The sequence below is a fragment of the Hylobates moloch genome, unplaced genomic scaffold (genome assembly GCF_009828535.3).
Source record: "Hylobates moloch isolate HMO894 unplaced genomic scaffold, HMol_V3 SCAFFOLD_4, whole genome shotgun sequence".
Classification (NCBI taxonomy): domain Eukaryota; kingdom Metazoa; phylum Chordata; class Mammalia; order Primates; family Hylobatidae; genus Hylobates; species Hylobates moloch.
This window is the reverse complement of record NW_026652279.1, coordinates 25,826,651-25,850,140: the sequence shown is the minus strand read 5'-3', so window position 1 is coordinate 25,850,140 and position 23,490 is coordinate 25,826,651. Positions and strand designations below refer to the sequence as shown.

The following is a 23,490-nucleotide window of genomic DNA, read 5'->3' as shown; positions in this document are numbered from 1 at the left end:
AGGGCTTTGCGTCTGGATCCTGAGTTCCTGGGTTCTCCTCCCTGCCTCTCAGCCAGTGTTTCTGTGGGCCAAGGGGCTCCCACTGTGAACAGCTTCCTTTCCTGAGGGACCCGGAGAAGGTGCTTGCTGCATAGCAGACCTTTCCAGGTCAGGCCCATGAGGACTTGTAGGTCCTCCTCTCTGTGCTGACATCATTGTGGCTGCATTGTGTGGAAATGAGGAGGGAGGCCAGTCTCACTGGGAGCTTGGGAACGGCCATGGCCCTTCAGAGAAGCCCGGATGAAGGCATGGGGCCTGGCCTTTGCACATTTGCACTAAGCAGTCATTGGGTGTGGCAGCTCTTTTTGGCTAAAGGCAATGCCCAGAGAGGAGCTCAGCTGTGAGCATTTGGCAGGCAGCTCTTGGGCAGCTAGAGGAATGGGTGCCCAGGGGGCACCACAGCATCCACAGCATCAAAAATGGGGAATGGGCAGTGCCTACTCTCAGTGGTGGACCACATTTGTTTTGGGAACAGGGAAGTTGCTCTCTGTCCCTCAAATCATAACATTAGGCAAACTGCCTAACCAGCTTCTGTCTTGGCTTTGGGACTGACAGGATTCACTAATTGGAACCAACCTGACCTGTGAGGATGCTAACCTGTTTTTAAAAGGAATCAGTCTTCATTACTTTTATGTATGAACACAGAGTGACTTGCTGTGTGCCCTTGGGGAAGTGACTCTCCTTCTCTGAGTTTCACTTTCCTCATCTATAAAATGAGGGTAAGGCTACTTTGAAAACTGTACTCTTCTGGGGAGGCTCGAGCAGTGATTATGATGTTCAACACTGTCACATCCTCACATGGAAATAACATTGTGAAATATAAGGACAATATTTTCCATGCTTTGTTCTGTTCCAAGTCCTCTGTAATCCTGTGAAGGCTTTCTAGCCATCAGAAAGGGGAATGGTATGGCCTATACAAGATACAATAAGTGCAGAAAACAGGTTGAAGTGGAATCCGTAGTCGCTCACCTGCTCAGTAACCATCAATGGCTCCCTATTGCCCATACAGTAAAGTGGGCAGACTCTGCCTGGATTTAAGATCCTCCTGTCTGGTTCCAAACCATCTTTCCAACCTCTTCTCTTGTGAAACTCCCCTTTTCCCTTCTTGCCTCCCAGGAAGTCCCTGAATGATCTTGGCCATTCTCAACCATGGGCCTTTATTCCTGCTGCCTCTGCCATTTGAAATATGCTATATAGTCCCTGCTTTGTGTTCCCAAATAGATCTCCCCCTGGTGGTAGAGCTTTGAAGTGCTGTTCCTGGAAACTACGACTTTGGATGACTAGGATATTGACAAATTAAGAATAGCCAAATGTGCCCTTAGTGTTGGTAACTTGACATGAGCAGGTTCAGCTTAGAGAGGGCCCTTCATCCCCTGAGGACCCACTTCATGTCACTCGTGTCTGTGGTCGCCAGGTGGGATCAGAGGTGCTGGCCAGACTTCTCCTACCCAGACAGGCCTCTTGCAGGCGGAAGGATTGGTGGCTACTTAGGAATTCATTAACTGTTTTCTTCTTTGTTGTTGGTGTTTCTGTAGTTTTTTAAAAAATAGGATAAAAAAGTTGAAAGATCCAAAGAGTAAAGAGTGAGACCTATAGCTTAAATGAACAGATAAGATTGTGCCAAATAACTGTGTCCAACTAGGCAAAACTCAGTGTCTTTCTGTGAACTTCATCCCTGATGTTTCCTTCTACCTCATTGCAAAGCTTTATACACCTAGGTCCTTCCCTTTGTGGCTGGTAGTTTGTAAATGTTGACTTTTGCATGTTGATTTTTGCCTCTTTCATTATTTCTAAGACATTCCGTTTTTAGTCTTGTGGGTGAATTTCAATTTTGTTGGTGAAATATTCCATCAGAGTCTCTAAACTTAAATTCATCTTCTTATCCATCCAAATCAAAGCAAATTTCTTAACAAAATATTTTTTGTTAAAACCAGTGAATTTAGTAATATTGATCGTTTTTCTTTCACTTTTCCTGTTTTCTATTCTTTATTATTTTAGTACTAAGTTAAATTTCCATTCTTTGCTTTCTAAAAACTCTCTTTTGCAAGAATTTTGTTTTCTGTCTGTCGTAGCTTGCTCTTGTTCCAACAGGTGCACCAATTAATTAGACCAGTGGTTCTTAACCTTGAGGGTGCATTAGAATTACAACATTCCTGAGCCCTACCTCCAGAGGGTAATTCTGGGGTGGTGCCTGAGAATGTGCATTTCCAGCAAGTTCCTATGTGATGTGTCGCTCTGGGGGAGGCCCACTTTGAGAGCCACTCATGTAGACTTACCAACAACCAACTGCCTTTCTTCCCTTGGTGCTTGCAGACTTCGCTGACAAACATCTCTGTTCTCTTCATCAGCGGCCACTTCTAGATTTTGCACCTCTCGAGCATCCCCAGTGAAGAGTCCTTGCCTGGATTTAGCTCTGAACTCTAGAGTTATTTGTCGAAAAATTTTGCAGAGCAGACGGAAAGAAGACTAGTGGATTTTCCCAGCCTTCTTGCAGTTGCCTTCACACACAAGGAGGTGGCTGAAGAGAATTCTTAGTTGTTTTCCTTGTGGGTTTCTGGAGATGTTGCCTGGCCTTGTCTGTCATCAGGAGATGTCTGGTTGTTCAGATTTAAGGCCACTGAAAGCAGCCAGATTTTTATCCCCGTGCTTGGAAGTACCTAGAATTAGGATTTTTTTCTTCCCCCTTGAAGTTTCAGTTTGTGACAGGCAATGTCTCGAAGCTGATTTTTAATCATTAATTTTGCCTGCAACTCCATGAGTCCTCAGTATAATAGCCTTTACAGAGTACTTCAGATAATTTCCATGTCTCTTTTTCCTTCATGAGTCTTATTGTCATGCTGAAGCAGTGCTCTTAGGCATAGCTTCATGGAGATGCTTTCAGTTGATCAGCCATGAAGATGTCATACACTTTCTTGCTGCCACGCCTTTGCTGGTGCCATTCCTTCTGCCTGGAGCACATTTCTTCCCTGCTCTGCCTGGAAAAACCATAGGCGTCTTTGGGAATCAGCTCACATGCCCCGTTTGTGGGGCCAGCCATGACTCTCAGAGTGGCACCCCCTTCCTGTGCCTACCTAACCCACAAGATGTGTGCATTGTGGTGTTTCTCATTTTATTTGATTGATTTGCCCGGCACATGCTCATGATAGCAGCCATCATTTATTGGGCACCCACTGTGTACCAGGCACTCTTTAATCCTTGCAGCAGTCCCCAGAGGTTTGGGCACTCTCCCTATGCCCATTTAAAGATTAGGAAACCAAAGCTTCTTAGGGACTTCAAGTAACTAGGCGCTGGTGAGGCTAGCATGCAAACTAGGTGTGGCAGCTTCTGGATACTGTGTTTGTAGACACTCGAAGCTGTAGGCACTCAACACTCGTTGGGTGAGTGATGCATTAAAAGGTGGCTGTGATGGATTCAGCTTCTGCTGAGGGAGGTAGGCAATGGGAAAGCTGCTGGTGAGAGAAAGGCAGAGACAGTTACAAGCCTGGGCTAAGCCTGGTGGGGAGGGTTTGGAGGACAGCCTGCGGGCATGTCCAGCACAAGGAGGGAGAAGGAAGACAAACTTTGCCTCTTTAGTACCTCATCTTGTGATTCAGGATGTAGTACTTGGACAAGGCTGTCACTTAGGAAATGGTGTTTAAGTCAGATAGGTCTGGAAGTGGCTCCAGTGTTAATTAATGCCCTTTTCTCCTTTCTCCTGCCCCCACCCCCTCAGCCTCAGCCTTCATCATCGTCATGCTCCTGGCCAGCCTCAACAGCTGCTGCAACCCCTGGATCTACATGCTGTTCACGGGTCACCTCTTCCACGAACTCGTGCAGCGCTTCCTGTGCTGCTCCGCCAGCTACCTGAAGGGCAACCGCCTGGGAGAGACGAGTGCCAGCAAAAAGAGCAACTCGTCCTCCTTTGTCCTGAGCCATCGCAGCTCCAGCCAGAGGAGCTGCTCCCAGCCATCCACGGAGTGACCCACCAGCCAGGGCCAGGGCTGCCGCCTGAGGCTCAGGTTGTGCTGGCGTAAGTGGTCTGCCCCTAGGTGACGGTGTATGTTTGTGTATAAGGTACCTGTCAGTTTATATCCCTCCACTCCTTGGGGTGGCTTCAGTGGGGTAGAGAGTGGCCTCCGTGATGGAAGATGAGAGGGGACTCAGCCATCAGACAACCCCCTGGCCTCCTACACGTACTTCTACCACCCTGAACCTGCTGCCACCCTGGGCAGTGAGTGGCTTGTTTTTTCTCCTGGATTTTTAATTTCTCTCCAGTATCTTTTTACTTCTTTATTCTGGGCTATTGTGAAAAGCGGTACATATAGGATCGGTGACCAGTTGGGTCAGGAAGTCCAGTGTTCTGGACTTGGGGTAAGGAGTGGGGTTGGGACCTCAGATGGGGAGGGTGGTGCTAAGATCCTCCTGACCTCAAAGTGTATTTGCCTTTAAGTGAACAAATGCTGGGGTCCTTGGGGACCAGCTTGTCAGAGGGTAGCCCTAAGAAAAGGGCTTGTAAGACCATCTGGCACAGCAGACCTATTAGAACTTGGGTTAAAAATGTTTAAGAAGCTAATGTTTAAGAAGCATTTGGGAAAGAAAAAGAAATAAATGCATCCAGATTGGAAAAGAAGAAGTAAAACTATTTGCAGATGACACCGTTTTGTATATAGAAAATCCTAAGGAATTCACACACACACACACACACACACACACACACACACACGCACACACACAGCTATTAGAACTAATAAGCAAGTTCCGCAAGGTTTCAAGATACAAGATCAATATACAAAAATGAATTGTATTTCTTTATACTAGCAACAAACAATATGAAAACGAAGTTAAATAATTCCATTTATAATACCATCAGAAGGAATAAAATAGGAATCAACTTAACAAAACAAGTGCAAGACTAAAAACTACAAGAAATTAAAGAAGGCTTAAATAAATGGAAAGACATCCTGTGTTCATGGATCAGACCTAGTAATTTTAAGATGGCAATACTATCCTAACTGACATACAGATTCAGTGCAATCCTTATGAAAATCACAGCTGGCTTCTTTGCAGAAATTGATAAGCTAGTCCCAAAATTCATAAAGAAATGCAAGGGACCCAGAATAGCCAAATAAGCCTTGAAAAAGAACAAAGTTGGTGGATTCACACTTCCTGATTTCATAATTTACGATAAAGGTAGAGTAATCAGCTCTGTGTGTTACTGGTTTAAGGATAGACATACGGAGTAGAAAAAGAGTACAGACATGAACACTTATACTTATGGTCAATTGATTTTTGACAAGGTTCCCAAGACAATTCAATAGAGAAAGAAGAGTGTTTTCAACAAATGGCACTGAGACAATGATATGCATGTGCAAAAGAATGAGGTTGGACCTTTACTCACACCATGTGCAAAAATCAACTCAAAACACATCCAAGATCCAAATAGAAGAGCTGAAACTATAAAATCTTAGAAAGAAACATAGGCATAGATCTTTGTAACCTTGAATTAGGCAGTGGTTTCTTAGATATGATACCAAAGGCACAAGTAACCAATGGAAAAATAGGTAAATTGGACTTAATCAAGATTTGAAGCTTTTGTGATTCAAAAGACCCCATCAAGAAAGTGAAAAGATAACCTGCAGAATGGGAGAAAATATTTGCAAGTCATATATATGATAAGGGACTTGTATCTGGAATATATAAATAACTCTTATAACACAACAATAAGGAGAAAAATAAATCAATTTAAAAAATGGGCTAACGGTTTGAATAGACATTTCTCCAAACAAGATATGCAAATGGCTAATAGGCACATGAAAAAATACTCAACATTATTATTCATTAGGGAAATGCAAGTCAAAACCACAATGAGATTCCAGTTTACGATCGCTAGGATGGCTAAAATAAAAAGATGGACAACAACAAGTGTCGGTGAGGATGTAGAGAAACTGGTAGAAATTTAAATTGTTGGTGGGAATGTAAATGGTGCACCTGCTTTGGAAAACAGTTTGGCAGTACCTCAAAAAGTTAAACGTACAGTGACCATATGACCCAGGAATGCCACTCCTAGGTATTTACCCAAGAGAAATGAAAACGTACATACACACAAAAACTTGTACACCAATGTTCATAGCAACATTATTTGTAATAGCCAAAAAGTGGAAACAACCCAAATGTCTATCAACTGGTGAATGGGAAATAAAATGTGGTCTATCCACACAATGGAACATTATTAGACTCTAAAAAGAAATGAAGTACTGATACATGCCACAACATGGATGAACCTTGAAAACATGCTAAGTGAAAGAAGCCAGGTGCAAAAGACCACATATTGTCTGATTGCATTGAAATGCAATGTCTAAAATGGACGAATCTATATAGAGTGAATATAGATTAGTGTTTGCCAGGGCCTGGAGGCTGTGGGAGATGAGGCGTGACTACTAAGGGTTTGGGGTTTCTTTTTTGGGTGATGAAAATGTTCTGAAATTAGTGGTGATTGTGCACGATTTTGAGAATGTACTAAAAACCAATGAACTTTAAAAAATAAAAATAAACAAAAAAAATTCAACAGATGAATTCAGAGAAGGCCAGCTTGATGGATGAATTCCTTGGAATCTCTTGCCTCTCAGAGCTTTTGTTTCTCTATGTGGCTCACTGCTTGAGAGGGATCTCATGATTTTCTTACTTGGTTTTACTGCAAGAGATGATGTCTCTATTTGGCAAAAAGTAACAGCAGCGAAAATATATCCCTACTTTGTAAAGGCACAAATGATGCCTTGTAGCTGCAGGTTGTTATGTTTTATTTAAAATAGAAATTCACTAGGGTGCCAGAAGTTTTTCTTACCTACTGAACATGTTCTCAAATGTCCTCTCAGCCTTGAGGTTAGGACATGACCATGTCTAAGAAATACCTTTAGTCACTAAATACAGGACACTATTGATCAGAGGTTTACTGTCAGGGACTGGCCAGCTCAGTGCATGGTGGGGCACCTTTTAAGTTTCCAGACACATTTTTGTACCTACTGAGATACAGCAGGACCACTCTTAAAGGCCACAGATCCACTCTCTCTCTTTATAACACACTTTCTTCTTCCTCCATGCTGCAGTAGCCACATAGCCACACACACACGCGCATACACACACAATAGAATGAGCTAGCATTGTCTAGAGGTTCTGGGAGAAGAGAGGCTTGCACTGAAATGTCCATGTTCAAAGTCTAAGGATTTAGCACAAGGTCTTCAGTATTACCCGGAGACTGAAGAGAGTATCATCTTTGGACTGCAAGGCATTCTCAGTGTTGCTGGGATGTGCATGAAGAGGGTCAACACCAGCCAGTCCTTGCTCTTTGGGAAGCTAACAGGATGCTGTTCTGGGGCCTCTGTGCACGTGTACTGGAACACTGGTGTGCTCTGGGTGCAAATGCAGCAGTAGTGGGGTCTGTTAGCATTCATGCCTCGCTGCCCACCAGCCAGAGATGCCCCAGGTCTCTGCTGTTCCCAGGGAAGTTGCCATCCTAGGAGCCAACAGAGGCCACTAGGGATCAAAGGGACAGCAACTTGCAGTAGATTTTCTGACCAGGAGCACAGCCTTCCTGGGAACCCTGACATTATAAGATTCTTGGGCATCAGAACCAAGTGGGATGCTTTGTCACTCTCTTCATATGAAAGCTCTGGCGAGTACGTTAGGTCTTATTATGGCACAGGAGTCTGTTTTACGGCAAATAAGTGACATTCAATTTCAATAGCCCCACTGGATATACACCCCTACCCCACCCATCTCCTTGATAGCATTATCACCATTTCTTAGTCTTTCCCCCAACTAAAGCCTAGAAGAATGAGCGCAGGGGTTCAGAACGCTACCTCGGGCTCACTTGTTTCTGGCCTCCTCCCCAGACCCCATGCCTGAGGTCTGCCAACCACCTTTCCCTACAGTTTCAGACTTGTTTACAACCATATGCATGGCCAGGGTTGCCAGGAAGTGGGAGCTGCAGATTGTCTTCTGCAATGTTTCATGGCTCTGATCATCAAAAGTGAACGTGGAAACTCTGAGCCTTATTTCTTTAAGCACTGAAAAAAAATCTGACACACACTTTGGTCTCCTTTTGGGTTGAGTCTATGTGTTGCCACTTCAGGAAATGTAAGGGGACAATGCAGGCTGTCTTTTAAGAAAATCCTGGTTTCAAAGTGTTTAACCCTTTTTGTATTCAATAGCAATGAAACGCCACTTAAGGCAAAATGTGAACACCTTGATTTTGTTCTACTGTGGTGACCTGCTCTGGCATCCCTCTGTAACTGTGCCAGTTGGTGAATGGCATGGCTGATCATAAGGTGTCAGCTTCATTAGCTGCTTGATAGAAAGTGCACTAGATAAACATTTGTCTCCATACATTGCTTTGCCCCCGTTCTTCCTCCCAAGAACGGTGACTGGAACTGGTGGCTTGTAGACCCCAGATCCCTGCAGGGCTTCAGCGCTATTGGCCGGATTATGGCACAGGTGCATGGTCTGTGGCAGGGTGTGGAAGGGGGCCCTGGTCCCATTCTCTGGAATCACAGGTGCACTCACTTATCAGAGTTCTGTGGGAAGATGTTCTAAGACTTAGGAACAAACATTATGTATGATGTCCCCGAACCTGCTCTGAACCACAGTTGATCTCTGGGGATGATAGGATTCTAGACTGTTACCTTGAAAGAACCCTAACAGGTATTTCTTAAAAGTGGATTTGGGAGCCATCTGCAGCATCACAAATGAGTTTATGTTAAAATGCAGATTCCTGGGCCCCACTACTGAATCAAACTCTGGAGCTAGAGCCTTGAAACCTGCATTTCAAACAGGAGTCCCTGGTGGTCCCTATGTATCTTATAAGGGGGAACGGAACTCCATCCTCCTGCCTCAGGCCCATTCTCATCATACCCCCAATGTGATTTTCTGCCTGATACTTCTCAAGGGGATTCCTGGAGGGAGAAGAATTCCTTGGAAACCCATGCATCTCAGATGTGTGTCCTGTCTCCAGTTCTGTGAACTTTGTGGGTAATTAAGCACCGACCATAGTCTGCCCTTAGAGAAAGAGAGTGAGCTTGAAAAATTGGAGTCATCGTCAAATCCAGTTATAGCAAATACCAAGATGGCAAATTCTCTACATAACCCAAGATTCCAAGTCTGAAACAGATGGTCTCGTGATTTCAAGAGACGTTTGAAAGGGCAGGCCCTTTGAGGAGGACATAAGTAACATCAGCCTTAATCCTTTTCAGCGGGAAGGAGCCTGGGCCTGCTGAGCCCCCTGACGATGTGGAAGAGCCCCAAGGGAGAGCACAGGCGGCAGGCTGGAGCCACAGTGATAATGCTAGCTAGGTGGGCGCCTTTTGGCAAGGTTGCTGACTTCTCTGGACTGTAACTTTCTCATCTGCAGAAACGAGGGATGAATGATGAAGTGTTTAGGGGTAAAATGTACTGATCTCTACAACGTATTTAAACATGCATAAAGATGAGATTGGTAGGATGGATAGAGGGGTGGATAGATCGATAGGGATGTAAGAAAGCTGGGATAGAAAAATGTTAATGGTAGACCCAAGATGGGTATGTAGCTGTTCAGCTTTTCTCTGTGTTTGAAATTTACATAAAATGTTAGGAGAAAACCAAAATTGGGTAAAATTTTGGAGCCAAATTGCACATTAGAGATCAATTAGAGAGTGTGTGTGTTTGAGGAGGGAGGAAGTGATACATGCTCTTTCTATTGTATTTTATTCCCATAGTGAGTCCACACATGCACAAATTAGACCTTGTTCCTTCGTCATATCTCTTGAGGCCGAAGCTACCCTCATGTCAAATGGCAGTGCTGGGCATTTCAGGGGCTCGGTTAGCTAAAGGGGAGGTTCAGGGAGGCTTGAACCCAGGCCCTGACCTCAGTGGTACCCTGGGAGGGTCACTGCCCCTGCCAGCCCAAGGGTCATTTTCCTCCATTGGTGCCCATTATTGGGCTCAGGCAACAGGAGTCACTTAAATATGATCTCCCAAGGAACATGTACAATTCCAGAAAACAATAGAATCCAAAGAAGAAAAAGACTCTGTTCTTCACTTGAATTTGGCCAGGTGAAGAGACAACCAACTTGCCCTGTGTCTGTTTTTCAGGGCAGTGAAGTATATTTTTGGAGCTGGTCAGGACACAAACCAATCTTACAGGCACGAATAAAATGCAGCATTCCCCAAATGCAGCCAAAACCCTTTATTGGAGCCACCCTCCTAACGCCAATGGTCATTGGTCACTTTCCTGAGTGCACGTGGACAGGTTGGCCCCGGGTGGGAACCGCGTGCTGGTTTATGTTGTTACAGTACAAGTGAACGCAAAGACTTGCAGTAGCTGCCTCTTAGCAAATGATCTTCCCTCACGCCCAGGCATGGGGGCATCGTGGTGGGGCTGGGGGAGAGCGAAGGGCCACTGTGCTTCCGTGGCTGGGCTGTCTTTTCTTTCTGGCTTCCCTACACTGTGTGCTCCATCATGGGGTATGGAGCAGTCCCTGAAGAGAAAGAGCTCGCCAGCAGCCCCTGTGAAGAAGTCCCCCGGGGACCAGCCTGGCCCAACGCCTCCTGCCCTGCCACCCCTGTTGCCCCACCTGGCTTTAGACCTCCTTCCGCAGCACCACCTTGATGCTGCTGCAGACCTGGCCCAGGGCCGCGAAGAGTGGGTTGCAGAAGGTGCGGATGCAGAGTGAGTAGATGTGGCTGATGCACTGGATCTCGATCAGGTAGCTCTTAATGCACGGCACCACCGCCCAGATGTGGCAGAAGGAGATGCAGGCAAACAGGAAGCCCCAGAGCAGGGCCAGTGGGACGCCCAGCAGCGTGGACAACAGGCGGTAGCACCAGTACTTGGAGACGGTGAAGGTGGTGTAGCTCACCTTCCACACGCCGTCAAAGCTGTAGGTGCCCACGGGCTCTGCAATCACGTCTTCGAAATCCACCTGCAGGGGCGGCAAGAGGAAGCCTCAACTCACAGAGGCCACCCGATTTTCAAGCTTTTGGGTGCGTGCGTGCATGTGTCAGAATCCCCTAGAGGTCAGGTTAACCTTGGCAGCTGAACCCTGCATTAGGCTATTCTTGCATTGCTCTAAAGACATACCTGAGGCTGGGTAATTGATAAAGAAAGAAGGTTTAGTTGGCCCATGGGTCTGTGATCTGTGCAGGAAGCATGGTGCTGGCATCTGCTTGGCTTCTGGTGAGGCCTCAGGGAGCTTTCAATCATGGCAAGAGAAGGGAGAGCAGGCGTCTCCCATAGTGAGAGTGGGAGCAAGAGAGAGAGCTGGGCAGGGGGTGGAGTGCCACATTTTACAACAACCAGATCTTATGAGAACTCCCTCACTATTGTGAGGACAGCACTAAGCCATGAGGGATCTGCCTCTGTGATCCAATCACCTCCCACCCGGCCCCACCTCCAATATTGGAGTTTATGTTTCAACATGAGGTTTAGAGGGGACACAGATCCAGATCATATCATCACCCCAGGGATTCTGACTCCCCAAATCTGGAGTGGGGCCTAAGGCTCTGTATTTCTTTTTCTTTTTTTTTTTTTTTTTTTGAGACGGAGTCTCGCTGTCACCCAGGCTGGAGTGCAGTGGCGCGATCTCGGCTCACTGCAAGCTCTGCCTCCCGGGTTCACGCCATTCTCCTGCCGCAGCCTCCTGAGTAGTTGGGACTACAGGCGCCCACCACCACGCCCAGCTAATTTTTTTTTTTGTATTTTTAGTAGAGACGAGGTTTCACCGTGTTAGCCAGGATGGTCTCGATCTCCTGACCTCGTGATCCGCCCGCCTCGGCCTCCCAAAGTGCTGGGATTACAGGCGTGAGCCACCGCGCCCAGCCTCTGTTGAGCCCAAGCTGCTGTTGTTCCTCGGCACCGCTGACCAACGCTACATGCTCGTTCAACACCCTCAAGGTGAGCAACTTGCTTAAAGCCAACAGTGACTTAGTGGCAGTGCTACAGCCACAGCTCTTGAATTCTATTGTTTTATGATCTGAAGGGTGTTGGACGGTCATATGCATCCTACAGCGATTTACTGAGCACCTGTAGATTGGATGGTGAACAGACAGAGGTTCCTCACATCACTTACCTAACCTCTCTCGAGCCCTGCTATGCATGAAGCACCTTCCTAGCTGCCTACACATGGGTGATGTCACTTGGCATCACTAATCCTCAGCTGTTTTGTCTGTAAGATGGAGTCAATGACCGTCTTCCAGTGGTATGAGGATGAAAGGATGGGAGGCTGTAAAATCCACTGGTCCACGGTGAAACCCCATCTCTAGTAAAAATACAAAAAAAAAAAAAAAAAATTAGCCGGGTATGGCAGCAGGTTCCTGTAGTCCCAGCTACTCGGGAGGCTGAGGAAGGAGAATGGCATAAACCCGGGAGGCGGAGCTTGCAGTGAGCCGAGACTGTGCCACTGCACTCCAGCCTGGGTGACAGAGCGAGACTTTGTCTTAAAAGAAAAAAAAAAAAAAAAAAATCCACTGGTCAATTAAACAGCAGTGAACCAAATTAGCTGTTTCATGACTGGTCTCCCCATGGTTGTTACCAGTACAGCCTGCCAAGTGGGAGGTTGCAGAGCTGTTTGCTAATGCCTGAAATTGTTCTGAGACGTTTTTTTTCTAGCAGTGCTCCTGGGCCATTCAAATAAAAAGGGGGTGAATGGAGGTACAGACTAATCAGATCAACAGGAGGGGCCTGTGTGGCGGCCTGCAGGGCCAAGGCTCCAACTTCAATCTTCCTGGTTAGTTAGTCCCTTTCCCACTTTGGTTATGGGGAGGGGATCCTCTCCTCTATTGCATCGCCAATATTAAAATTATTTTCATTATAAAAAAACATGGCCATATCACAGAGAATTAACAGAATAGAAAAAAGAAGAGTCTTGGGTTTGTATTTCTCTAATACTAAAGATATGATTGTTTTGGTGTATTTCTTTCCAGTACAATATTTTCTGTGGAAAGAAGTGACTAGAATCATGTTGCTCAGACAGTGTTGGGCCCTCTTTTCTCATGTGACTTTAGCTTCTGAGTCCCTGCACCCCACCTCAGGTCCCTGATCCCCCTGTGCTCTGAGGCTGGGGATCCCTGAGGATGAGGCCTCACTCAGGATAGTGTGTTAGCAGGCAGCACAGTTTACAGGGTGAGACTCTGGGCTTCAGGAGATATGGAAAAGCTGACAGCTGACCTCCCAGGACCTTCGTTGTATAATCTCGGCCCCCAGCTTTCTCTGCTGTAGGTTTCATCAGAGATGACTTAATCTCTTATGCAACCCTGTGGATGGGAGGAGAGGAAGAAAATGGGCCTCATCTTCTCAGGAAGGATGTCACTTCTTCTTGGAGGGCTTCCAGGAGGTGGTGGCTGGCTAGGAATTTGGGGGACTTCGGGATTGGAACAGGGATGGAAAAGTCATATTCACTCCCCATGTTTATGGAGGTTCTAGTCAAACCCCCAGGGCCTGGATCCTGCCGACTGAGATCATTTTTCTTCCATGTATTCATCCATACATCCACGCCCCACTGAGATGGTTTGGATGTTTGTCCCCTCCAAGTCTCATGTTGAAATGTGATCCCCAGTGTTGAAGGTGGGGCCTGGTGGGAGGTGTCTGGGTCATGGGGGCGGACCCTTAACCATGGCTTGGTGCCCTCCCTGTGGTCATGAGTGAGTTCTTGCTCTGTTAGTTCACATGATACCTGGTTGTTTAAAAGAGCCCCACATCTCTCTTGCTCCCTCTCTCGCCATGTGATATGCCAGCTCCCCCTTTGCCTTCTGCTATGATTGGAAGCTTCCTTAGGCCTCACCAGATGCAGATGCCTGCACCGTGCTTCTTATACAGCCTGCAGAACCATGAACCAAAATAAATCTCTTTTCTTTATAAGTTACCCAGTCTTAGGTATTCCTTTATAGCAATGAAAAACAGACTGACACCCACCATCTATCCATCCACTCATTCATCTATCCATCTATCCACCTATCTGCCTGCTCATCTATCATCCATCTATCCATCCATCCATTCATCCATCCATCCACCCACCCACACACCCAAATAAATACTGATTGATTACCACTTTGCCCAGGCACACTACCTCTTGAGCAGTGCTTAGCACAATACCTGGCTATTGTGATGGTAATATCGCTCAATGATGGTAATTATTCCTTCAGGTGCTCTGAAGATTCCTCGAAAATACATCTCAGAAATTCTTTTGATATCCTGGATTATTCTCCAGCCTACCTAGTTATAAATGAATCTGTGTGTGTCTCAGTCTGTGCTGATAAGACGGATGGAGTCCTCCTTTCCTTACAGTAGTAATTACAATACTTACAGTAATAATCCTACTGCCAATGGCTTCTGCCTGTGTCTTTTAATTATCTTTCTTCTTCTTCTTTTTATTTTTTTATTTTTATTTTTTGGTGTTTGCAGAAGCCATTGGTGCTAACATTTGAATTATTTCCAGGGATTGCCTTTGGGTGCTGTGTGTGGGGCAAGTGCCCTATTTTCTGTGAATCTCAGAAAACATGCTCTCAGAGGGCTAGGCTGGGCTTGGAGGAGGCAGCTGTTCCCCTAGCTCAGATTTGAGCATTGAGAGAGCTTTGGCCACAGCATGCTAGTTTGGGGAGATATTTATAAGGCCCGGCTCAGGCAGCTCTAGGCAGCTGTACCAGTGTAGCACAAGCACACAGTGACTTCATTTCTTAATTCCTTTCCAGAAGAGAGGAGATGGCTTTTTCTTGGAGGGTGGTGGGCTGAAAGCCTGCATCTGCCGGCTGAGGCTCAGGACAGTGTGTGCAATTGGAGAGAGGGGCTGGAGGGTGAGGAAGGGGGAACGATGGTGCACATTCTGTCGGTGTCCCCTTCTCTGGCATATTTATTTTTGGAACAGCAAGAGACCCAGTTGATTAATTGAAACCAGCCAGTGCAGTCCCCGAAGTCTCTGAGAGGGCGGGGAAGGTGCAGGATAGCAGGGTGGGGGATTGCTTGGGGATGCGGGGGGAGGACAGCAGTCACCCACGGTCAAAAATACCTCCCCCAGAGTCCTGCATGACTCAGTCCGTAGGCATCCAGGGCCTTGGACAATTCAAATGGGTATCTGTGGGTGGGGAAATAGCTCTTAGCAGGGGCGTAGGTATATGGTCCCAGTATCCACTGGCCATTGAGTTACTGTAGGATTTGGGGCATGGTACTTTCCCTCTCTGAGATCCTAGGTTTTTTGTTTGTTTTCTTTTTTCAACTCTACACAGAGACGATTGGGCCAAGATCTGTAATGACATGGAGTTAGCTTCAGAGTCAGCAAACCCAAGTGAGAGGCTTAGCTTTTGCCGGATCCCAGCTTCCTCCCCTATTACCTTGCTACTTAAAAGGCAGTTCATGATCAGTGTGTCCTGTCTCCCAACAAGGTAATTATAGAAGTTTGTTTTTTTTGTTGTTTTTTTTTTTTTTTGAGACGGAGTCTCGCTCTGTCACCCAGGCTGGAGTGCAGTGGCGCGATCTCGGCTCACTGCAAGCTCCGCCTCCCGGGTTCACGCCATTCTCCTGCCTCAGCCTCTCCGAGTAGCTGGGACTACAGGCGCCCGCCACCACGCCCGGCCAATTTTTTGCATTTTTAGTAGAGACGGGGTTTCACCGTGGTCTCGATCTCCTGACCTGGTGATCCGCCCGCCTCGGCCTCCCAAAGTGCTGGGATTACAAGCGTGAGCCACCGCGCCCGGCCAAGTTGAGAGTGCTTAGAAATATTCATAGAAATTTGATGCAGTAATTTTGTGTTTATTGAATCTAACAACAAAAATTGGTGCTTATAACTGCATGGTTGTTTTCATTTCATTTTTCCAGTGATTAATTTTTGCTGTATTTTGCAAAAGTATAGCTGTACAATGGATTAGAATAATAATATTAAAACTGGTCCTTCACTCAGTTTTAGAGGCACTGGCCTAAAAAATAGGAAGTAAAATGAGGTGATAGATGCAAAAACTGTAAAAATGACAAAGCTCTGCATCTTTTCTTATAAATGGTAGCAACAAAATAATAGAATTCTGTACAATCTGGGATAACCATGGTAACACCCACAATGTATTTGGCCCTTTATACATGTCAGTTTGGAGCCATGTATCGTACATGTGTTATTTCACATGGCATGTAAGGGACTGGCAGAGTGATGCTCAGGTCAGCCTGACAGCAGGGTGATTGAAGGGGCCAGATACCCCAGCAGGGCCTGAGGCCAGAACACAGCATAGGTTGGCTCTGATGGGAGGAGGAGGTGGCCAGGCATCATCTGGAGCTTGGAGTCGAGAACATCTCTGACTCATCCTTCAAGAAGGTGCTCTTGGAGTTGAGAGCATCCTAGGTAGGACCACATACCTACCCCCATCCTAGTGCCCTCCAGCCTCTCTTTTCAGCTCCAGGTCTACCTTAAGGGACCTAGGGCACCTGGGCTGGGGCATAACAGGACTTGGTTTTATGTAAAGGAGCTGGGAAGAGACTGAGATAACAGAGGGCTGCAAGGAGAGAGAGAGGGAGAGAAGAACCTGCCAGAAGAAGCTCCTCAGCAATCCACTAAGCCCTGATCTTTGCCTCACTGCCTGTCCCTTCCCATCCACTCTTCTGCTCTCTCAGTCTCTGCCTTCAAGAAATTTGGTGCATATTGGAATAGGGAGCAATAGAAATACCCTGGGTGGAGCTCTAGGCTTGGCTGTGCATGAGCTTTCAGTGGATAGTTTGCTGGTCTCCAAAGATGACCCTCCATTAGTCATGCTTCTCAGTGTTTGTCCTCAGATAGTCTCATCCCATCTTGAGTCTGGGCTTGCCCTGTGACTCACTTTAACCACAAGAATGTGGCAGAAAGGATGTTATGCCAGTTCTAGGACTAAGCCTTCAGAAAGCCTAGTAGCTTCTGCTTTTAGGAGCATTGAGCCCCCATGTTAGAAGTCCACTTTTACACTCTGCTCTGGAGACTGGCAGAATTAGAAATGTACTGCTGAATGCTGCTCGAGAGACTAATGGAGAGGCCATGTGAATAAGGAGGCCTGAAACTACACGGAGATAGAGGGCCAGCCACCCCAGCACCACAGCTGAGCTGTGCCTCCCAGCCATCTCTGCCAGTACTCCAGGGCTATAAGTGAACCATCTTGGATGTTCTAGCTCAGTGGAGCCCCCAGGTGATTGCAGCCTCAGCCACCATCTGACTGTAGCTGCATGAGAGGCCCCCAGTGAGACCAGCAGGGCTGCCAAGCTGAGCCCTGCCTACCCACAGAACTGTGAGAGATCAAAAAATGGTTGTTTCCTTAAGCCATTAAGTTTTGGAATGACTTGTTACTCAGCAATCGATGACTGATACAGTCTGTCTTTAGGGAAAACAAGGGATAACTCTGGGCTCCAGGTGTCTTCTATAGGATGAATGGGACTTGGTTGCTGACAAGCTGACAAGTTTGAGCATGAAAACTCTTTTTTTTTTTTTTTGAGAAGGAGTTTCGCTCTTGTTATCCAGGCTGGAATGCAGTGGTGCGATCTCGGCTCATGGCAACCTCTGCCTCCTGGGTTCAAGCAATTCTCCTGCCTCAGCCTCCTGAGTAGCTGGGATTACAGACACCCACAACTACACCTGGCTTTTTTTTTTTTTTTTTGTAATTTTAGTAGAGACAGGTTTTCATCATGTTGGCCAGGTCAGGTTTTGAACTCCTGACCTCAGGTGATTCACCTGCCTTGGCCTCCTAAAGTGCTGGGATTACAGGCTTCAGCCACCGTGCCTGGCCTGAGCATGAAACTTTTATGCTCAAACATTAAAGTGTAAACACTCACCAGCTCAGCTGAATAAGAACTTCTGGGGGCAAGGCCAAGGAATCTGCAGTTTAGTAAGTGCCCCCACCCCTGGACCCTGGAAAAGTGTACTGCATTTTGAAAAACTCTAGATCAGTTGATACCCAGGAGTCCTCATAACACTAAGTTGTAATACCTCAGTGTGAATTAGTCTGATGCAGCCCTTCTTAGAGGTCATTGACAGAGGGCAAGACATTTCCAAAAGGAAGGAATTGCCAATATGGAATGACAGGTGGATTGGATGACCCTCCATTATTCAGTTTCAACCTGCCCTTCCTGCCTTCTCTCCCACAAATTCCCTTTCAGATCCTCTGTCCTAATCATCTTCGATAGTTCATTATTCTCCTGCAGACAGAGCAGCGGAGAAGTGTTATCTGTTGTACCCACTATGACTAGCTGATGGTGCATGGCTTCCATGGAGCAGTGCTGTGATCCATTAGTCATGGAGCAGTGCTGTGATCCATTAGTCATGTCTGCCATGAACACTGGAAGGGGCAGTGGTAATGACAGCCTCTTACATTTGTCAACTCTGCCCAACATTCTTCCCAGTGTTGGGAAAGCCTTTGCTTATTCCATTTCTTTGGAAAGCTTTGTTCCTCCATTTCACATTTTTAATTTTTCTCATTTTTATAATGCACCATGGATACCACCTCTCCATAAACCTGGCTTCTGATTTTTCCAGATGAAAGTAATTCTTCCTCTCCTAACCTCCCATGACACCAAACCTGGCACTCATTTATGGTGTTCAGCTCCTTCTCCTGTATGTTCTCATTGTTCTTGTCTCATCTTCTCCCCAGGACTGGATTCCCTTCCAGGGGAGGTACCAGGTCAGTTCCATCTTTGTGCAACAGGGTGTCCCTGATGAGCACAAACCTGGAACAAGTGTTTGTAGGGCTGGTGGGCATCTGGTTCCTCTGGGTGTTGTGCAGCCTGAGCTGAGGGGCAAATGGGTGTTTGTTTTTCTGAAGAAGGCAGGAGTTTTGTGGCAGATGTGGGTGGAGGGGGTTGGGGAGTAGTATCATGGAGGGGCTGGGATCCTATCTGTCTCCTTCCCCTGCTTGAAAGGCAACTTGGGGGAAGCTCAAGAGGGAGGAGTTGACTGCAGAAGCTGGGGGACCTGCATAACTCTCAGGCTCGAGCATCACTGCTTTAGGGCCCTGGGGGCCTATGTGTGAGTCAAGAAAGGGAGATAGAGAGAAGAGAGAGAGAGGAGAGAAAGAGACAGAGAGAAGACAGAGGAGAGAGAGAGAGAGAGGAGAGAGAGAGAGAGAAGAGAGAGAGAGCACGCTGTCAGTGAGGTGGCCCCAAGCCCCCTCGGAAATAACTTGGAGGCACCTTGGGGTGGCTCTGAGGTGCTGAGGTATACCTGTAGTGGGGCTAGGACCTTTCCAACCTGGCTCTGAAGGTTGAGGCATCCTTGGGTGTACCTCCTGGTGAGCTGAGAGCCCTGGGGACCTTTGGCAGACATTCCCACTCCTGCAGCCTGGAGGGTTTGCATGCAGTGAGCCTGCCCTGCTCATCACTATGTCCTCTGGGACAGCACAGTGCCTGTGCTGAACACACATTCAGTTGCGATTTGTGGAATCAGTGTTGGTGAGGAGGGCAAGTGGCAACAGGAATGGGGGTGTGCTCCCCCCAGTTCCTCTGCTCCAATGTCCATGACCTTCTACATTGCCCTGGGCCCAGTCCTGAGCCTTGGAGACTACAGTTGGAGTCTGTTGGAGTATACAGGGCTCTTCCTCTGTTCTTGGCTGCCTGGGTTTAAGGGCAGGGCCTAAAAGGGGTGCCTCCCCTCTACTGGGGGTCAAATCCATGGATGTAGTATGTCTATCTCCTACTCTTCATCCTTGGCTTATTTTAAAGGTGAAACGGCAGTGGCTGGTGGCACCAGCGACTTGGGCCCAGAGAGGGCAAAGGATTTCCTCAGAGTCACACAGCAAGTTACTGTCAGGTCTTGGGCCAGAACTTGAATCTGTAGCCAGGTCCTATTCCAGCATTCTTTCCGTGTCACTCATCCTAGCCCATGAGAAACCTGCTACCACCTGTGAGGCCACCCTGCCACCTGCCACCTGGGGCACTGCCAGGGCCTCCTGCACCTTCCTCTCAGCCTCTGTCCAGTTTCTCCATCCCTCTCTGTCTCCCTCATTCCCTTTTCCTTCCCATCTCTCTTTTCCTCTATCGATGGCAAAACCCAGGCAATTGAGAGGCTGAACAGTCTGGCTTCATCCCTCCTAGCCACAGTCCCCTCTCTCCTTCTTTCTTTTCGTTATTTTTTAACAGACTGTAACGGAGACCTGAAATGTACCTAAACCTGTATGTGATATATATCTGAGTCTACTTTATGATCCTTGTTCTGCAGTAAACTTTTTTCATTTCTCACTCACTAAAAATAAAAGAAAGAAAAAGTCAAATAAATCCCTAAAGCAGAGAATGTCCAAAACGTAACAAATAACCACCTCCTCTGGACAAAATTATTTGCGGCACCTTTTCTTAGCCTTTGCTATTTTTTCTAGGGCTCAGGGCCTCCAGGAGAGGACAGCTCTCAGCCCCAGGAGGGCTGCGTAAAGCCGCTGCACCTGTGCCGCCGCCCCCGCTGCTCCCTCTGTGTCATAATCCAGGCCTGCGGCCTGGAGCTGGCTCCCTCCTGGCTCAGAGGGATCCAAGGGCTCCCTCTGTACTTACCACCCATGGCGGGTGTCCTTTAGAAACCATGTTCTCCCGTGGGATCCTCTTTCCCATCCCCCTGCAGCCCACCAGGGTGTACCAGATGGTTACCTGGGCATGACCCAGGCTCCTGGCTTAGCTCTCTTGCCCTCTAGACTGCAAGCTCTTTGAGACCCTTCTTTGACTCACACTGTCACATCCTTGCTGGGTGCCAGGGACCATGATAGACACTTTCCAACCCTTCATCTCATTCAATCCTCATGTTATATATCTAACGCATAGTGCTGCTTTCAGATTCACTTACCTGGTGGAGGTAAATTGGGAAATGATATTATTCCCACTTTACAGGGGAAACTGAGTCTCGGAAACCTAGCTGGCTTGTCCAGTGTTATCATTTTTAGGTGAAACGGACTGGATTTGAAATCAAGTCTATTAAAGTCAAGTCCAAGGCTATTCCTGCTAGATGACACTGATGGAAACCATAACTAATAATATTTTACATGTACAATTTTATTTACATGTATATAGTGCTTTACCATTTGTGAAATTTGTTTCCTAATTTTCCTCATTGCAGCTTTCACACTGTGCTATACTATATACTCTATCTCCATCACTAATGATGTATAGAAATATAATAGCCAGTATAATAAGAGCTGTTGTGGAGGAATGCCCTGAATGAAGCAGGGGGACAGAAGTGGGAGCAACTAATTGCCTGGAGGAGTCAGGGAAGGCTTCCCGGAGGAGGTTGCATTTGAGTTGGGCCTTGAAGGCTGAGTGAGGCATTCACCACCTGGAGAAGAGGGGACATGCACTTATGGCAATGGCACAGGAATGTACTCTGGTGGGTGGGCTGGCAGGTGGGAGCAAACCAGGAAGAAGAAGCAGGTTGGGGCCAGATTGTGTTGGGTTTGGACAGCCACGTGGAGAGGCTAGGCTTCTCCAGCATGGGAGGTGCCCCACTGAAAGACTGCAATACAGGCCTGTGCTTTAGAACAAGTCCTCAGCCACACAGTCTGATCCAGTGGCCAGGAGCTTTGAGCGCTTGAAATGTGGCTAGTGAAACTGAAGAATTCTAGATTTTGTTTAACTTTAATTAAAATGTAAACCCTGATTTCATTATTGAAAAATTTTTACAGAATATTTGAAACAGCACAGGCATGTGAATCAATTTTCACAAGTACATTTTATGAAATCTAAATGCAGAACAAACATTTTGGATGAAGATGTGGAGTCTGAACTGAAATATACTGTGGGTATAGGAAGCACCCTGGATTTCAAACTTGAAGACTGTAGAATAGTTCATTGATAATTGTTTTATATTGCTTATATGTTAAAATAATACTATTTTAGATATATAGGGTTAAGTAAGAAATATCATAAACGTTAATTTCACCTGTTTGCTTTTGCATTTTAAAATGTCACTGCTAGAAAATTTAAAATTCCCTGTGGTAGCAGTATCCCTATTGGACAGCACCAGCCTGAGATTCCAGTGCTTTCAGTAGGATCTCAGAGGCCCCAGACACTGACCCTCTTAACAGCCCCTCCAGTGACTCTGATGCTGGTGGCTGGGGACCCTTCTTGCAGGAATTCTGCTTTAGAAAGGTCCCTCTGAGCCAGTTGCAGAAGCTTGCACCTGTAATACCAGCACTTTGGGAGGCAGGAGGATCACTTGAGCCCAAGAGTTTGATACCAGCTTGGTCAACATAATGAAACCCCGTCTCTACTAAAAATATAAAAAGTAACTGGGCATGGTGGCACTCGCCTGTGGTCCCAGCTAATCAGGAGGCTGAGGAGGCAGAATCGCTTGAGCCTGGGAGGTTGAGGCTTCAGTGAGCCATGAGTGCACGACTGTCTCAAAAAGAAAAAAGAAAGATCCCTCTGAGTGCTGGGTGGAAGTTGGATTGAAGATGTGGGCCTGGAGGCAGCAGGGTGCTAGTGTCACCAGGAGGCAAGGAAAGAGGCCTAACTTCAGACGTTGAGAGACTCCCTGAGGACTGGACAACCCCGAACATTCTCTTCAAGGGTCCTGGGTGCCCTCTGCCCTGTCCTGGCCACTAGACCTGGGGTGGGGGGGAGCGGGGGGAGGGCTGGGCATGGCCTCCAGCCTTGGGGACAGATATTGGGTAGTGTTCTGGGGGAGTGAGTATACCTCGAGGGGCTGCCGGCCCTGCTGGACGCTGCCCTCTGGGGATTAACCCTGCACCCACTGGAGAGACCGCAGAAATGCCCCCTGGCACGGAAAGGAGCCCAACTTGGCCGCCTGTTCGTTTCCTCCCAGGACGAGGGCCAGGAGTGAGTGGCAGGAGCGTCACAGTAGTAAGGAGGGATTTTCTTTGTGACTCGCTTCTCCCGCCCTGATTAGCACTTGGGTCATGGAGATGAGGCTAATTTTTTGCTCTTGATTTTACTAAAGGTCCTTCGGTGATTTACAAGCCTTTTTTGGGGGGTGGGTTTGGGTTGGGGGGGTGATACAGAGACAACAGAGCAACAAGTCTCTTTTCAGGGAAGCTGTGTCTGCAGCAGTTACCCTCCCCTGCCAAGCGCCCACCTCTCGCAAACCTGACACCCTCCGCCCGCCGAGGCAGGCCCGCAGAGCCTACCTTGACTATGTCCTCGTTAATGTTCTTGGGGTCTCGGTTCACCAGGTCAATCTCCTTGCAGTGAATATCCTTGACGATCTGGGCCTCGAGGTCTGTGTGCTCTTCTGCCATCATCGCGGAGCTGGGGGGATCCACAGGAGGAGATCTGAGCCCTGTGGCCGGCTGGGGCTGAAAATACTTGGGGCAGAGAGACCAATTCAGTGTCCCCAGACTTACGTCCCTGCCAGCTAAATAGGCCCCACCCAGCATGCCGGCTGACAGCTGTCCCACATAACTTCAGCCTGCCTCTTGCTAAAGCCTCCTGTGGCATGCCTCCAAGCTAAAATTAAGACTGGAGCTCTTCTGGAAGGCTGATCACTCCTTAAAGGGGGCTGCCTCAGGGCACTGGACCTC

General features: G+C 47.2%; 2 protein-coding genes across 3 annotated transcripts in view; one reads left to right on the top strand and one right to left on the bottom strand.

The window, feature by feature from the left end:
* Positions 1–6,600, top strand: part of OXTR (oxytocin receptor) — a 91,051-nt gene extending 84,451 nt beyond the window's left edge. Inside the window, exon 4 of one of the 2 annotated variants that reach the window (XM_058437197.1) lies at positions 3,752–6,600. In XM_058437197.1, the coding sequence (XP_058293180.1) occupies positions 3,752–3,999 (248 nt within the window). In that variant the 3' untranslated portion in view covers positions 4,000–6,600. The remainder of the gene's footprint in view (positions 1–3,751) is intronic. The other variant, XM_058437198.1, reaches the window with a different exon arrangement.
* Positions 6,601–9,737: 3,137 nt separating this feature from the next.
* On the bottom strand, positions 9,738–23,286 carry CAV3 (caveolin 3). Its single transcript, XM_032149563.2, has 3 exons — positions 23,098–23,286; positions 10,623–10,970; positions 9,738–10,526 (listed from the first exon to the last, which is right to left on the bottom strand). The coding sequence occupies exons 1-2, from the start codon at positions 23,209–23,211 to the stop codon at positions 10,629–10,631; spliced, it is 456 nt and encodes a 151-aa protein (XP_032005454.1). The 5' UTR covers positions 23,212–23,286; the 3' UTR covers positions 9,738–10,526; positions 10,623–10,628.
* Positions 23,287–23,490: the final 204 nt, after the last annotated feature.

What these genes read in the sequence shown, in the direction of transcription:
- CAV3 (XM_032149563.2), bottom strand. Translation starts at nt 23,211, where the DNA reads ATGATGGCAGAAGAGCACACAGACCTCGAGGCCCAGATCGTCAAGGAT. An exon ending in TTAACGAGGACATAGTCAAG is followed by an intron (nt 10,971 to 23,097) that starts GTAGGCTCTGCG and finishes CCGCCCCTGCAG; the next exon opens with GTGGATTTCGAAGACGTGAT.